This window comes from Quercus suber, unplaced genomic scaffold (genome assembly GCF_002906115.3).
Source record: "Quercus suber isolate HL8 unplaced genomic scaffold, Cork oak 2.0 scaffold_73, whole genome shotgun sequence".
NCBI classification, from domain to species: domain Eukaryota; kingdom Viridiplantae; phylum Streptophyta; class Magnoliopsida; order Fagales; family Fagaceae; genus Quercus; species Quercus suber.
In genome coordinates, this window is record NW_027069538.1 from 242,790 (window position 1) to 260,412 (window position 17,623).

A 17,623-nucleotide genomic window follows, 5' to 3' on the forward strand; every position below is an offset into this window, starting at 1 on the left:
AAAAGATCATTCTTTATTTAAGAGTTTAAGTTGGAGGAAATAAAATAGCTAGGAACACTCATTCCTCTATATTCCTTAAAAACCTCAAAATTTCATTCCTCTGAGAAGAGTCAGAAGGAATTAAATAAGATTTAATGAAATTTTCATTAAAAGCTGTTAAAATACCCTATACATTCAACCACTTATTTAAAAATAAGAGCATAATAGTAAATTTGTTATAAAATGATCATGTTCCATTCCTTCTAATGTTATTTCCAAACAGAATTTTTACATTTCATAACTTTATTTTAAAACATCCATACAAAATTATTTAACTCTATTTCATTCATTTCTTTTCCTTTTTATTACTTAAATACATTCTATTTCATTCAATTGAAATCTTCACAAAATTTTCATTCAATTGAAATGAAGGTACATTTAGATATATTAGGATATATCGCTTACTGCCTACCAAAACTTAAGAAGTCGGAATAACAATCAACAAAGCGTGCGTGGCCATAATGGAAATTGAAAGAAAGAAATATAGGGTAAACGCCCAATGCATGGTCCAATTAGTACATAGCAGCTTCAGCCCACCACTCATCCAAACGAACGCTACTAATACGATGGAATAAGATGGCATTATGGCCTTTTCAATTTCCACTACTAACAACAACCCCTGTGAAACAATACACTGCTAAGATGAATTACACCGACCTTGTTACAAAATGTGGCTAAAGAACTGGTACTCAGTTGGGACAATGGCCCTCCTTCCAAGATGCTCCTGAATCAACAAAACTTTCTCATGGATACATAACCCATAAAATTATAAACAAAATTAATTTACAAGACTATCATTTGGAAACCTTTTTAACATTTGACCATAAGAAACAGTAGCAACTAGCAAGGGACTCTGAACCAAGAGCCATCCCAATATGTGAACCAAGCTGTGCCCACAATCGATGACCATACTACCAATTGATCAGAAGGCAATCCCATATCACAGGGAATGATGAACCCTGGCAGGGGAAAAAGCTGGGAAACCTCCAACTGTGCTTTGAGGTCAATTGCCGACTTAGGCTTCAACAGCAGTGACTCCTTCCTCATCGGTAGAATCAGGTGAAACAACTTCTTCTGTAAGATTTCCATCCACAGTCTCTGTTTCTGGTTCCTTTTGTGTCTCAGCACGAAGTAGCTTCTCCTTGAGCTTTACTGTAAGTTCTTCTCTTACACTTTCATTCTCAGCCAAAAACTTCTTCAACACATCCTTGCCATGGAATTTCTGATCATTATAATAGTAAAATGCACCAGCCTTTGAGAGAAATTTATGTTTAACTGCTAAGTCTATGATCTCTGTTTCCCGGCTTATACCCTTTCCAAACTCAAGCTCAAATTGGGCAGTTTTAAATGGAGGAGCAAGCTTGTTCTTCACAATCTTCACAAGAATTTGACTTCCTACAGTCTGCAAAACAAGACAATGACATTAGGATGCATTGACGAGAAGAAAATATACAAAAACAAAACCAATTCTAATCAAGGACTCAGGTTCAAAGAGTCCTTAGGCTTCCCCCAAATGTCCCTTCAACGAGGATTTAAAGATCAAGATCTACCCAAAAAAAATGGGTCCCTTCACATAATAGTAAGAATGTTACCAGACAAGATATTGAAACCATATGAGTCATACAGAACAGCATCAAAGCTTCCGGCGTTGTTCTCACCAAGAAAACAAGCTTTTGGAATTGCCAATCTCAAAATAGTCCAAATTTGTTATAATACTGGCTTGGGACAAAAAAGTCCAAAGCCAAGAACATTTTAAGGAATCAGCATTCAATTATTCAGTAAACTACCCACACAGTGATCCTCTTATTAGCAACTTTAAGCAATCAACTGATCCCCCTTTCAATTGCTTCAACTTACCACTGTTTATACATTCCCGTGATTGCTTAATTAAGGAAGAGAGGTGACTGCATGTTTAAGTTAGTGTGGTCCATTTAAAGCCAAGAAAATCTTATGGGACTACAGATGCAAATAGGGTACACATGACATATTGTAACGCCCTCTTCAGATACAACATTCATACAACATTCATATTCATAAGTGAAAAGAGTAGGTGGAAATATTATACCTCTTCACCCTTCTTGACAAGCCCTGTTCTCCTAATATTAATGCGCACTGAAGCATAAAATTTCAAGGCATTACCACCACATGTAACTTCAGTGGGCCCACCAAATCCTCCAAAAGTAGAAAGCTTCGATCTTACCTAGAAGATACATCTAATCAACTTAGGGAGGTATCATCATCAAGCAGACAGCATCATATTTCAATGAGGCATCACAACAACCAATAACAAAGGGATGGAGGTCAGTTGTGGGTTCAAGACCCACTAGGAGCATGTGCTACCAAAAAAAAAACATACTGGTACAATCAAACCATTATTAAGAGGATACATTGTAACATTACACAAACATCAGTGAAAAAACAAGTATCACAGCAGCATCTAATATCCAATAGCTCAAATTGATTCACATCATATCATCCCAGTTAAACATTTTATCTTCTTTGAGAAGTAATTACCTTAGTCAAACCGTAAACACAATGCAATTTATGTGGTACGCATCATACAAATTCCAAAGCACTTCAATTAATGAAAAGCCCTAAATATCAGGCAGAATACTATAATCTTTAAGTTGGGAATGTAGGGGGAAGGGAGAAATCAAATGCTTGCTTTTAGGAAATGCAACGAATAGATACATATTATTTTGAAAGCAAAAACAAAACAAAACAAAACAAAAGGTAATGCATGCTTTTTAGAAAGAAATGCAAAGAATAGTTACTTATCTATTTTGAGAAGCAACAGCAATACAAAAAGTATAAGAAAATTGGGCCTAACTGAGCACTGAGCAGGTCCAAGGCCAGCCCTAGCTCAACCCAGCAGCTGACACCTCAGACTATGCTCAGCCCAAGTATAATCAAACCCATGCCTTTCATTTCAAACCCACCTCATTATAATTATACAACAACCTGCAATAGTACAATCAAATTTAATACCTGATTTATAAATACCAATATAGTCTGTGATAGTGATAAAGAGTGGCTCAACTTGCGAAGTGCCTGGCTCATCAATCTAGCCTGCATTGCCATGTGAGCGTCACCCATCTCACCATCAAGTTCCCCTTTGGAACAAGGGCCGCTACCTGACATTAGAAATTCAACTATTATTGTCATAGCAGAACATTAAATACTGCACAAGAACTTAAATATGAAAAAATTATTCAAATCAGTAACCCATCATATGCATGTTTATGCCACATGTTGCTATGCAAAGAAAACAGCAAAAAATTCTTCCAGAAAAGCCTAATGAGACAATAAGGGTATCTGAAAAGAAGCACCTAAGGAGTGGAGAAAAATAATATCACAAAAAGATTTTGAAAGAAACAAGTGTGTTCCAGCAGCTACCAACAATGATCTTGAATACCAAGCAAAAAGAGCATGAACAAATTGAGCACCTTACTTACACTATCAACAACAATAACATCAACTGAACCACTTCGGATTAGGGTATCCACAAGACTGAGAGCTTGTTCACCACAATCTGGTTGCGAGAGAAGTAGTTTCTCAGTTTTTACCCCAATAGCCTCAGCCAGTGCAGGATCCAGGGCATGTTCCGCATCAACAAACACACAGTAACCTACAAAGAAATGGCATGAAAACAACTTCATTTCCTTGAAGAAGCTATGGACAAATTATTTGAAAGGGATACAATCATTAAAGTTCACCAATATCTGCACATGGTCAAAATTGATTCTTCATTATCAAGGTTACAAACACAAACCCAGAATAATTTAAGTGACACAAGGTATGCATAACATCTTTCTAAAAATGTGTATGTTTTTGTTTAACCCCTTTATACATCAAATCGATGATTTAATAGTGCAAGCTATGCCTTCTACTGCAGAGGCATCGTATAGTATAAGATGTCCCATAACCATTTTTCCCAGTTATTATGAAGTTAGAAAGAATAACTACAAAAGCATAAAAGTATAACCTCCTTGCTTTTGTGCTTCAGCAATTACATGTAGAGCAAGAGTGGTTTTCCCAGAAGCCTCTGGACCATAAATCTCCACAACACGTCCCTACAGAAATCCAACAAAGGCATTTTATGATCAGCAGAAACATATCACGTGAAATAAAAGGTTTGTTCTCTGTATACTTCCCTCATACTCAAAAAACATACGTGTACATTCATAGACATACATACATTATACATATAAATATCTATATATGTAAATAAACATACATCCATATGTGTGTGCACAAGTACAATACATAAAACAGCATTTTCTTGAACAAAAGAGGCTTCTGGGTTAGGTAACTGACAGGAAAATGTAACAATTGTAGATAATGAGAGAATAAGAACAATCATTTCCATACAGAAGCTACAAGGGGAAGAGGCTGAAAACAACATAGGAAGCAAAACATTAAATACTGCACAACAACATACCAATCCTTATTGATTTGTACCTTGTTTAGTGGTCTCAGGCTTGGGGTTTTACTCATTGTACATTCATTTTTGAGTTTCACACTTCTCTTGAATTTTATGTTTGATTCATTGTAATTTTAATATTTTGTGTTCATCACTGTGAACATGAACTAATTCTCTTTTTCAATAAAACTTTTATGCTAATCAAAAATCAAGGGAAAAGGGTTGAAAACAACAGGGCCGTGGGGCCGGGGGGGGGGTTGATGGGATAAATAAATAAACCACCCAAAACCTTTTGTGTTTTTTTAGCCACCAACAGTGTAATTAATTTACATTTCAAAAAGGAAATTTCATTAAACAGAAGAAGTCAAAGTCCATAAATTTCAGAACAGAACTGATACCTTAGGAAGTCCACCAGTTCCCAGAGCCATATCCAGAGCAAAAGAACCTGTGGACACCACCGGGACATGCCTTGTATTGACAGATGGACCAAGCCACATAATAGATTCCTTTCCAAATGAGGATGTAATCTGATCCAGGGCTTGTTGTAGAGCCAAATCTTTCTTGGACATGCTATCATCACTGGACTCACTTCCATCCGACTTAGACTTCCTTTTACCTTCGGGGAGATAGATATTGAAATTATTAATGATCCAGTAATTAACACATGTCACAAAGGGGAAAATGCTCATTTCTAGAATACAATCTTCACTCAGATTTGACAATAACAGACAGTATAGAAATTATTTTTACAGTGTATATGTAACCATACCCCCAGGATAAATTACAATTCACAATGTTCATCATCATACAGCATAGTAAGTAAAACCCAGTGTTCTCATTTTATGTATGGAACCTAAAACGCTAATAACCCAATAGATGGCAACAAGAAAGTTTTGGTCCCTAGTTGTGTCAATCCCCCCCTCATAATTTCTAATGCACATCAACCATAGCATAGTTCCTAATAACATGTCCAGACATGGAAATAAATTTACACGACAACAACAACACCAGAAATTCTATAAATCTCAATCTACATTTTTGTCGAGACCAAGGTAGTTTCAGCACCTTTAGTCGAAAATTCGCAGAACTGAGCAGATGTCCCTAATATCCCTCTCCTCAAGCCCTGCAAACAACAGAATCGATAATAAATAAACAGCAAAAACTAATGCACAAAACCCATGAAATTATAGAAAATGCGATAAAGAGAGATAAACAATTCTATTAAAACCCTGACCGAATATTCCAACAACAACTATGCCTCAGTCCTAAAATTTTAAGCTCGCCTATGAATCCTCAACAGACTAATAAGGGTCGGCCACATGTGTTCTTTTCATCATTCTATTTTATCTTAAGTATCATGTTACCTTCTTAAAGACTAAATTTTAAGGTATCATGTTTCCTACACTTTCTCGGTGACCAAACAGAGAGTAAGTAACGGAGGCACCAAATAACAAAATAAATAAATAAAGGGGTGTGAGAAAATAGTAGAGAAATGTGTGGAGAGAGTAACCTCTGGTGAGAAGAGAGAGCGTTTTAGAATGGAAGCGTTCCGAAGAAGCCTCGCCATAGACTTCCACTCCACTCCACGCCCTAAAGAAATTAGCTTCTTCAGAATCGAAACAGAAGGAAACACTTAGTTGTGATAACTGTGCATGTCCATGACTGTGCGAGTATTTGAGGGAAAAAGAAGAACAGAGACAGAGAAAGAGCTTGGTTTTTTTTTTTTTTTTTTTTACTACATCTATGTGGTAACTGTTGGAATTTTTTTTTTTTTTTTTTTCTGTATTTATACATTATTTGTTTTTGGGTTTGGGAATTTGGGGATTACTTGAAATTCCCGGGCTTCACTAAAGTAGATGTCAGGTTGGTCAATCGGCCTGTGAGTCAAGTAGGTTACGGGTCAAAATTGGTCAATTTAAATTAGTTAGAAAACTAGTTGGGTTAATCGGGTTACACGTCGGGTCGGGTTGACCCGTATTTTTCATATGAATTTTTTTTTTTTTTTTTTAGAAAACAACATGTATTTGCCATTTGAAAAGTCACGTTGTAAATTACTTGATACAAAATGCATTACTTTGAATTCTCCACTCCTATCAAGAATGAGCTCAGCTAAACAATTCATACTTGTTTAATAATTTTAAAATTATACAAATTCCAACATTACTAACCAAAAAAAAAAAAAAAAATAGCACAAAAGATAACTAAAACAAATACACAAGTTTCATTTCTACACAATATCAACATCCTAAAATATAAAACAAAATTACAAATATCTTATTGGATATCTAATTTGACAAAGAATAAAAAACATATAAGAAATTTATAATCTTAAAAACTAATTTTATAATCTGATGATGCTTGGAAAATCAATAGGCTAGATGTTTTGGGCTTGAATGATTTGGAGGGCCTGAAAAAGGAAAACAAAGAATCAAAGGAGACCGGGGTTGACCGGCCAAAAATCCTCCAATGATGAAGTTAGTTTCTCTTTTCAAAATCTGGAATTCCAAATTTCTAGGAATTGTGTAAAGGGAAAAAACTTACTTTTATTTGTCGGGGATGTGAGCTTATATAGTGCTACAGAAGCGGTTACTTGTCTTGTAACTTCCCCCACATTTGTGGAGGTGAAAAGGTTTACACTCACTTCTCATAACTGCTATAGAAGTTAGGATATTTATTCTCATCTTCCACAACTACTATTGGAAGTTAAGTGTTTGACAGGAGGTTACAATGATGTATCAAGATCTCACCATGTGGTATGATTCGCAAGCTCATGTAGACAAACCTTGTGTTGGGAGTCGCCCATGCACGAACGACTTTGCTAGGTTTGGACGAGCTCCTCTCAAGAATAGTAAGTGAACAGTAGGTTTAGTCATCATGGTGCTTTACATTCTTAGGGCGGCTACTTATGGACAAGCTTACACTCTGTTGACGACTACCCAAGAGCAAACCACACTTGTCTTTCCCCATCAATTGCCCTTTTGTCCGTGTGTTATCCGTCCTAAGAATGCCTTCTATCTTTCTTTCTTTTTTTTTTGCTGACACATGGTCCACTTTGGCATGTTTCAATCATGTCTTTTTGTTTTCCAAGACAGATGCCACGTGGCTTATCCTAGTTGGTTACGTCACATCGGATGTTGAACCTTGTTGCCTATAAATAGTGGAATTCCTCTCCTACCTTTTTCATTTCAAAAACTTTCCTTCCTGACATTTCTCGTCTAAAGCTTTGTCTAGAGGTTTCTCTGCGTCCATAGTCCTCTTCCGTCTAGAGCCAAGTATTCTTTCCATCCTCGTCTTTAGGTTTTCCTTTAAGTTTTTCCTCAAAATGTCTGAAACTGCCCTCTCATTGTCTAGCAATAGTATAGATAAGGCTATAGACGAGTATCATGACACTACTAATTATAGTGGTTCTAGTAGTAGCACTAGTAATAGTAGTAGTGGGGGAAATAGCACAAACAAGGGATACACATCTGATGTTCCCGGGGTCCCTTTAGAAGTTGTTCAGGAGCAACTTAAGAATAGGGCAGCCTCTGGGTCTCACGCTAGCACCTCGACAAGTGCCCTTCCATCTAGCCCTTTGGACGAGGAGGAAACAGTATACAATTGTGCAATAGGTGTCAACTCCAAAACCAATGAACAAAGACTCAACAACCTTAGGACGTGGTATCATATTCCAAACGAGCTTAACCCTAGGTTAGTCGTCCGTGGAGAATGGTGTTGTAACCCCCATTTTGGGATAGACGTCTATGAAGCTTACTTTTTAGGTGGGTTTAGATTACCTTTAAGTACTTTTGCTAGGGAATTACTTGTTAGGTTAGGTTTGGCAATGTGTCAATTTAATTCTAATGCATGGAGATTAATTATCTCTATACAAATTTTGTGGAGGGAAGTATTTGGAGAGGACCGTCCTCTTACTGTGGACAAGTTCCTCTTCTATTATAAACCCTCAGAAATCAACCAGTCCCTAGGCTTTTATCAATTTACAGCTAGGGATACAAACTGTAGGCTAATAAAGTTCTTAGCCTTATCTGACAAAAACTGGAAGACGAAGTCTTTCTTCATCTCTAGTACTCCATCTTCCAGTTTCTAGGCTAGGAACCCTGTGGAGGCTGGCAGGAATACATTTGCTCCTTACACTGGGGAATTAGGGAACCTTCTTCCTGAAGGTATGTCCCTCCCCCTCTCTTTTTCTCTATCTATTATTATTATTATTATTATTATGTACACCTAACCTTTATTCTTTTCCTTTGACAGCTGCTGGATGACCTTCCTTAAGCAAGTTTCATCGTGACCATGTCCATAGGGCTCGTCTTCACGTTGATAGGAGTTTCCATTCTTTGGTTACTCTCCAACATCTTGCCAAGTGGGGACTTGATCCTGAACCGTCCGCTGAAGCTATTGCTCATGATGTAACTGTTCACAGATGTAAGTTTTTACTTAAGATTTATATGAATATTATATGTTATATTCTCTAGTCTAACTTCAATTTTCATTCATTCATTCTTTTGCTTTTTTTTTTTTTTTTTTTTACTTCAATTTTCATTCATTCATTCTTTTTTTTTTTTTTTTTTTTTTTTTTTAGGGATGGTAACTATGAAAGAAAACAGGGGAAAGAAAGTTGTGGACGAGGGGAACAAGCCTCAAGCCCAATCCCAAGCTCATCCTTCTGCTGGGGATAAGAGGAAGACCTTGTCCAAGAACCTTGACTTCGGAAATCTTCCCAGTCATTGAGGGAAAAATGCTAAGCATGGGTCGTCCAAGGCAGGAGTCGTCCAGCCTAATCCTTCCATGTCTCAACCGTCCATCCAAATTTTTGATGTGGACTCGTCTACCCCAGTTGAGGTTACTCCATCCAAAACTCTTCTGTCTAAGACTACTACGCCTGCCTCATCCCAGCCTTCTCAAAGGATTCCCATGAATCTCATTGAAAATGAAGACTTAGCCTGGGAACGTTTTAAGAAGGTTGTTTCTAACGACATAGTTGTATGCTATGACATGTCCTTGAAGGACTTTGAACACTCTGGCGTTCATGATCTTTTTAAAGTATGTAATTTCATTTTTACCTCATCTTTGCTACTTTATACTTTTTCTTGTCTGGCCATTATTTTTGTCATTTACCTTTTTTATAGGGAATGTCAAAATTCATTGCAGTGTCTAAGCAGGCCACAGCACTGGACAAGACAAGGATCTTGCTGGAGACCAGGGTTCAGGAGGTGAAGGATGAGTGCAAGAGGTGGGCTAAGGTGGCGGCCAAGGCCAAGGAAGAAGCTAAGGAGCTGTAAAACCATGTTGAAGAGCTGAAGACTGATATCATAAAGAAGAATACTTGTCTTGATCACCTCCAAAAGAGGAATGATGAGTTGAGTACCCTTCTTGAAAAAGCAAAGGGAGATGTGGTTGTAGAGTTCAAGGCGTCCAAGCAATTCACTGACTTGCTGGACCGCAACTATGCAGCTGGGTTTAAAGATTTCAGGATGGATGCTATAGAAAACTTCCCTAAAGTTGACTTTAGCTCCATCAAACTCAACCTTGGTGCTACTACAAGCTCTCTTCTTCAGACGAACTCAGAAGATGTCAACACTGAAGACAATGCCACCACCCAGCCAAACCAAGACGACCCTAATGCTAATGCCCCCCAATGAAGGCGAAGCTTTTATATGTTCATCTATCTTTTTTATTTTTTCTTTCTTCTCTTTTATTTGGTTCGCTGTTTTGAACCATTAAATGTAACTTAAGTACATTTATCTCGTCCATAGTTTTAGGACGAGGTTTCAAACAATTGCTTTGCTTTTACTTTATTAGGGTTTTTGGATGTAGGTCATCCACCCTTTGATGAATGAATGAATGTTTATTTCCTTGGTTGATTTTTTTACTAAACATGTTGCATGGACAATTGCTTTTTATACCTAAGATATTGATTTCAACCTTGGCTTGTCCCTGATAAGAGTTCATGTTTAGATGAGTTAGCCTTACATAGGCTTAATACAACATTACCCCTCGTTTATAGACTTAACGATTCATTTCTCGTCTCTAGGTAGATTGCCAGTTATTTGTCCATCCATAAGTTGTACTTTTGCGTGCACTTTTTTTCCTCGGCCATTGGTTGGGTGAATCAGGTTTTTAGCTCATCCATTGTATAGACGAAAACACCTTAAGTTCATTTTTCTTTGTTTTATCCTTATTAAGGAAAACTTATAGACGTTACATCTTTGTGTCCAAAGAATTTATTCGTCTTGGGCCTTAGCCTTTTTGCAAATGAAATTATGGAGAAGATTTATATATCAAATTCAAACCACATTCATAATATAAACATCATCCACAAGAATGGCACATGCTTAGAAGCTAGTGCCTTATTCATATAAACATCAAAGTTCATGACTTCGTCCATAGTTAACTTAAAAGTAACACACTCTCAAGGAGTTAAAACATAACATATAATGTTAACAACACACACAACAGAATGCAACATAAACTCTGGCTCGTCTAGAATGACAGGTCTAGTCCAAGACAATGCTCGTCTAGGCTGACATTTTACTGATAGTACCTTCTCAGGTGTTCAACATTCCAAGGATGCTCCAATTTCCTCCCGTCCAAGGTTTCCAAGTAGTAGGACCCTTGCCTTTTACAATAGATAACCTTGTAGGGTCCCTTCCAATTAAGTCTCAATTTCCCATGAGCGGGGTTTTTGGTTGCTACAGAGACCCTTTTTAAGACGAGGTCCCCATGTTGAAACGCCTAGGTTTTACCATTACATCATATTGCCTGGCCATGAGATTCTTATACCTTGTTGTCCTTTGCTTTGCATCCATCCTCACCTCGTCTATTAGATTAAGGTTAAGGCGGAGTTACTCCTTATTATCCTCATCTTGATACTTCATTACCCTCTGATTGGCCATATGTACTTCTGCAAGTATCACTACTTCACTTTCATAGGCTAGCTTGAAAAGAGTTTTCCCTGTAAGGGTCCTCATTGTCATCCTATAGGCCCATAAAACACTTGGTAACTCATTTGGCCATACTCCCTTTGCCCCTTCAAGCCGAGACTTAATGATCTTCAACAAGCATCAGTTTGCCACTTCTGCTTGATCATTTGCTTGAGGGTGGGCAGGTGAGGAATAATGATTCTGAATTTCGAAGTGTTCGCAGAAGTCCCTGAAAAGTGTGTTATCAAATTGTCGTCCATTGTCTAATATCAATACCCTGGGCACCCCAAACTTGCATACAATGTTCTTCTAGATGAAGTTCTTGACATTCTATTGCATAATCTTTGCTAGGAGTTCTACTTCCACCCACTTAGTGAAATACTCAATCCCAACCACCAAAAATTGCGTCTGCCTAGTTCCAAGTGGGAAGGGACCTAAGATATCTAATCCCCATTATGCGAAGGGCCATGGAGCCATCATCGGGGTGATATACTCCGATGGTTGTTTAGAAATATTGCTAAAGCGTTGACATTGGTCACACACCTTGACATATGTCTTCGCGTTTGCTTAAATAGTTGGCCAGTAATAGCTTGCATGGACAACCTTATGGACTAATGCTCTTGCTCTTGAATGGTTTTCACATGCTCCTCCATAAACTTCTCTCAACACGTAGTTTGACTCGTACGGGGTTAAACATCTTAAGTATGGTTGAGAAAAACCTCGCTTATACAACACCTTATCCATGAGAGCATATTTCGCTGCTTTGATCCTCAACTTCCTAACCTCATCTTTGTTCTCTGGAAGCTTTCCGTCCTCGAGGTAAGTGATTATTGGAGTCATCCAATTTTCTTCTCCTTCAATTTCTTGTACCTCTGGCAAATCTATGCTTGGCATGTATTGGACTGTATCAAACTCGTCCATAGCCTCTCTTGCTAAAGCTACTTTCTCCAAAGCATCTGCTTCCATGTTTTCCTCCCTCGAGAGTTGAATAAAACTATCTTCTTTGAATTTCTTGACGAGCTACCTTACCTTGTTTAAATACTTCTTCGTCCGGCTTTCTTTGGCTTCACACATTCCATTCACTTTGTTAATGATCAATTGAGAATCTCCTTGGACAATAACTGACTCCGCCCCTAAGGACTTAGCCAATTCCAATCCTTTAAGGAGAGCTTCATATTTAGGTTCATTGTTGGTGGTTTGGTATTATAAACGGGTTGCATATTTCAACTTGTCCCCCTCTGGGTATTTAAGTATAACTCCAATTCCTCTTGCATATAAAGTGGATGAACCATCCACATTGATGACCCACTCCCATATCTCATCCACCTCGTCTAGCTCACTTTGATTTGGACTAAACTCTGTAATGAAATCTGCCAATACTTGTGCTTTAATCGTATTTCTTGGTCGGTACCTAACATCAAACTCGTTAAGTTCTACGAACCATTGAATTAGTCGTCCTGCGACTTCCAGCTTGAGAATAATGCCTTAACTTTCTAGAAGTTGTAATCAAAGCGAAGGCTAATTTTTTTCATCATTGGGTACTGTCCTTCCACCCCTCTTAGTGCTCGACTTGTGTAATAGACTGGCTTCTGCACCCTTCCTTCTTCTCTAATCAAAGCTGTGCTCACTGCATGTGGAGACACTGCTAAATACAAGTACAACTCTTCTCCAGGCACGAACAGATTTAGCAAGGGAGCTATAGTGAGGTAGATATTAAGGTTTTGGAAAGCTTGCTGACACTCGTCCATCCATTCGAATGTCTTTTTGAGAACCTTAAAAAATGGCAAACACTTGTCGATAGCTTTAGAGACAAACCTGTTTAGGGTAGCAACTCGTCCAATAAGGGACTGGACTTCTTTGATACTTCGTAGAGGTTTCATATCCAGTATTGTTTGTATCTTATCAGGATTTGCCTCAATTCCCCAATGCAAAACCATGAATCCAAGGAATTTTCCTAATGAAACCCCAAAAGTGCATTTGCTAGGATTTAACTTCATGTTGTACTGCCTAAACATATCAAAGGTTTCTTGTAAGTCGTCCAAGTGCTTCCCCTAGTCCAGACTCTTCACCAGCATATCATCTACATAGACTTCTACATTCCGTACAATCCGTGGATGAAACATATGGTTAACCAACCAAAGTTGCCCCTGCTTTCTTCAGACCGAAAGGCATCACCTTGTAACAAAACAAACCTTGACCGGTGATAAAGGATGTCCTCTCTTGGTTTGTCTCGTCCATCTTTATCTGATTGTATCCGGAGAAGGCATCCATGAAACTTAGCAATCTATGACCTGCAATTGAATCCACCAACTGATCAATACGCGGCAAGGGATAGCTATTCCTGGGGCAGACTTTGTTTAGATCGGTGAAATCCACACACATCTTACATTTGCCATTAGCCTTCTTGACCATTACTACATTGGCCAACCAATCTAGATAATAAACCTCTCTAATAAATTTTGCTGCAGTCAACTTCTAAACCTCTTCTTTAATTGCATTGTCTCTCTCAGGGGCGAGCATTCTTTTCTTCTGTTGTACAAGCTTAGAGGAAGGATATACATTTAGATAGCGGGTAATGACACTAAGGTCTATACCCGGCATATCTTCATGACTCCATGCAAATATATCAATACTCTTCTTTAAGAACTTGACAAGATCCTTCTTTGTCTTCTTTTCCATATCCGCTCTAACCCTTGTATACCTCTCAGGGTTATTTTTGTCTAAAGGAATGTTTTTCAATGCTTCAGTGGGCTCCGCCACAACTCTTCTCTCCTCAATATTCATTGTTTGAACCTGTTCGCCCATGACCAACATGGTCAAATAGCATTCTCTTGCTGCTAGCTGATCTCCCTACACTTGTCCTACTGCACACTCTGTAAGGAACTTGACTAATAGGTGGTAAGTAGATGTGACTACCTTCCAACTATTTAAGGTTGTCCTTCCGATTATGGCATTATAAGAAGACGAACAATCTACCACAAGAAAATTCACATCCTTGGTTATATGTTGTGGGTATGCCTCCATTACTACAAGTAATGTAACGGTGCCGACAGGCTGCATTTTCATTCTTCCGAACTCTACCAAGGGTGAATTCACTTGACGAAGTTGATCTCGTCCAAGTCTCATTTGCTAAAATGCAGGATAATACAAGATGTATGCTGAACTTCCATTGTCCACCAACACCCTTCTAGTCATATAGTTAGCAATAAGCAAAATGATGACGATGGCGTCATCATGGGGGTAGTGAACCCTTTCAGCATCCTCATCTGTGAATGTGATGGCTTGTTCATTTGTCATCCTCGTCCTCAGTGATCGTCCAAAGAGTTGGACATTTTGCACTACCTTTAGGTATGTCTTTTGGACTTGGAAGATTGCACTGTTGAGGTTCCACCTATGATAACTCTTATTTTGTCGAGCAGGGGTCATGACGACTCTTCTACTTTTCCCTTTAACTTCTCGTCCAAGAAAATTTCTCAATTTCTCTTGCATGATGAGATTTTCAATTTACTACTTCAAATCAAAACACTCGTCCATGTCATGCCCGTGGTCTCTGTGGAAGCGGCAATACTTGTTCCTATTACGCTTGTTGGGATCTCCTTTCATTTTCTCCGGCCACTTCAAGGAAGGATCGTCCTTGATTTGCATGAGAACTTGTTCAAGCGGCATGTTTAAGGGCATGTATTATTGACTCTGTCTTGAAGAGCTTGACTTCTTGTTGTCTCGGTCCTTCTTCTCTCCTGTCTGTCCCTTATTTGGACGAGAACCTTGTTTAGAGTGGCGCAGGAGATCTATTTCCATTCTCTCAGCTCTCTTCCTCTTCTTGGCTATAATGGTGTCTTCTGCATTCATAAAATTTTAGGCTGAATGGACGAGTTCAGCCATAGTTTAAGGCTCTTTCTTGTAAATCTTGCAGATGAATAAATCAGAGTTAACTCCATTATAAAAGGCTGCCAATAATAACTTATTGTCCATCTTGTCCACGGTCAAGGCTTCTTTGTTGAAACGAGTAATGAAGGACCGTAAACTTTAATTCTCTCATTGTTCAATAGTTAACAAGCTAGACGATGGGGCGCTTATGCCTTTGTCCTCCGATGAAATTATTGACAAACAACTTACTCAACTCTTCAAAAGAACTTACTGTGTTCGAAGGTATCTTGCTGAACCACACTCGCACTGGTCCTTTAAGGGTGGTAGGGAAGGCTCTGTACATAATCTCATTTGGAACCCCTTGAAGATGCATTGTAGTCTTGAAAGTAGCAATATGATCAAAAGGGTCACGCGTTCCATCATATGAATCCAAGGAAGGCATTTTGAACTTCGGAGGCAAGGGATGACCATTGATGGAAGCCGTGAAAGGGGAATCTGTTCGATAAACCAAATCCTCTATGGGATTTGCCCTTCTCATGTTCTCCCTCATCTCATCCATAACCTTCCTCATCTAATCCATCTCCTTCTCCAAGTGTGGCACCCTTCACAAAGTGGTGCCCTTTGATTAACTCTTGGGTTCAGCATTTCCTCCTCTATCTTCTTGACTCTAAGCTTGTCCTTCAACATATCCTTCGCGACGTTGCCTCCTTAGATTAATCTCCCTAGTCAACCCTTGGTTCTGAAGAGTTAACTCCGCCATGGCAGCTGCCATAGACTGTATATGTTGAATGGAAGACGGTTGCGTGACAGGCACTAACTAGCGATCTTGATGGGGATTGCTAGAAGTATCCCTACTCTCCTGGTGGCTTGAGCTAGTGGCTCTTGATCTTGTTCAAACCATATAGCCTTTTGTCGAAGAAAGATAAACTGCAAAACTCAAAATTAATCTCTTCCCATAGACGGTGCCAACTGATGATGCTTGGAAAATCAATAGGTTGGATGTTTCGAGCTTGAATGATTTGGAGAGCCTGAAAAAGGAAAACAAAGAATCAAAGGAGACCGGGGTTGACCGGCCAAAAATCCTCCGATGATGAAGTTAGTTTCTTTCTTCAAAATTTGGAATTCCAAAATTCTAGGAATTGTGTAAAGGGAAAAAACTTACTTTTATTTGTCAGGGATGAGAGCTTATATAGTGCTACAGAAGCGGTTACTTGTCTTGTAACTTCCCCCACATTTATGGAGGTGAGAAAGTTTACACTCACTTCTCATAACCGCTGTAGAAGTTAAGATATGTACTCTCATCTTCCATAACTGCTATTGGAAGTTAAGTGTTTGACAGCAGGTTACAATGATGTATCAAGATCTCACCACGTCGTATGGTTCGCAAGCTCATGTAGACAAACCATGTGTTGGGGTCATCCATGCACGAACGACTTTACTAGGTTTGGACGAGCTCCTCTTAAGAATAGTAAGTGAACAGTAGGTTTAGTTATCATGGTGCTTTACATTCTTAGGACGGCTGCTCATGGATGAGCTTACACTCTGTTGACGACTACCTAAGGACGAGCCACACTTGTCTTTCCCCATCATAATCTATTATTAATTGTGGTTGGCACTCTCTTTCAATTTGAGAATATAAATTAAATTTTAATTGTTTACCTATTTATGCATGGTCTCTTTTATAAATATCATATCATTGTTAAGCAACATATATTCTAGGAAATTTCATAATTTATTTTGAAAACCCGTTTTGGACATAAATTGTTTAAAAATAGGCCTAAGTATTCCTAATTTATACTAATTTCATTGATACTTTGGCTTCACTCTTTTTCACGCTTATGAATGTTTCTCATACGTGTCTATAATTTTAAATATATATTTTTAACTCTATTGTAACCAAATTATCTTGACATATACTTTTTTATTTGATATTTAAAAATCCTTACTCATTACAGAATGCCTCAACCATTCATCTTTCAATTCATTTGCATGCAATTATGTAAAGTTCTCAATTATTTCCTTAAAGCTCAGAACAAACAATTAAATCAATATTGTCTTTATTTTATTTTATTTTTTCCCAAAAAAAAGTTATAAAAAATGGTTCAGGTCAAGGGTCGAGTCGGGTTGACCCGACCTTTGGATCGAGTCACGGGTCAACCCGTTTTTGCTTTGGGTCAAAAAATTCGGACTCGAGTTGGGTTTTTTTGGGTCGGGTTAGGAAATTCTAACTCATTTTGCCATGTCTAACTAAAAGACCTTGCTCAATCATCTTTCTACATATTTAGTATTTCGGCTTAATGATAAAAAATAATTATTAAAGAGCATAATATATTTTTAATTTTATAGCTTATAAATAAAAATTATGATTAGAGCA

The 17,623-nt window shown here is 38.1% G+C and overlaps 1 protein-coding gene across 1 annotated transcript; it reads right to left on the reverse strand.

The window, feature by feature from the left end:
- Window positions 1–465: 465 nt before the first annotated feature.
- Window positions 466–6,190, reverse strand: LOC112025962 (DNA repair protein recA homolog 3, mitochondrial). Its single transcript, XM_024058641.2, is given in 9 exon segments — window positions 466–1,441; window positions 2,105–2,239; window positions 3,028–3,152; window positions 3,155–3,173; window positions 3,495–3,667; window positions 4,025–4,112; window positions 4,861–5,078; window positions 5,528–5,585; window positions 5,973–6,190. Coding segments are annotated over 9 exon segments (1,260 nt in total). The 5' UTR covers window positions 6,030–6,190; the 3' UTR covers window positions 466–1,054.
- Window positions 6,191–17,623: the final 11,433 nt, after the last annotated feature.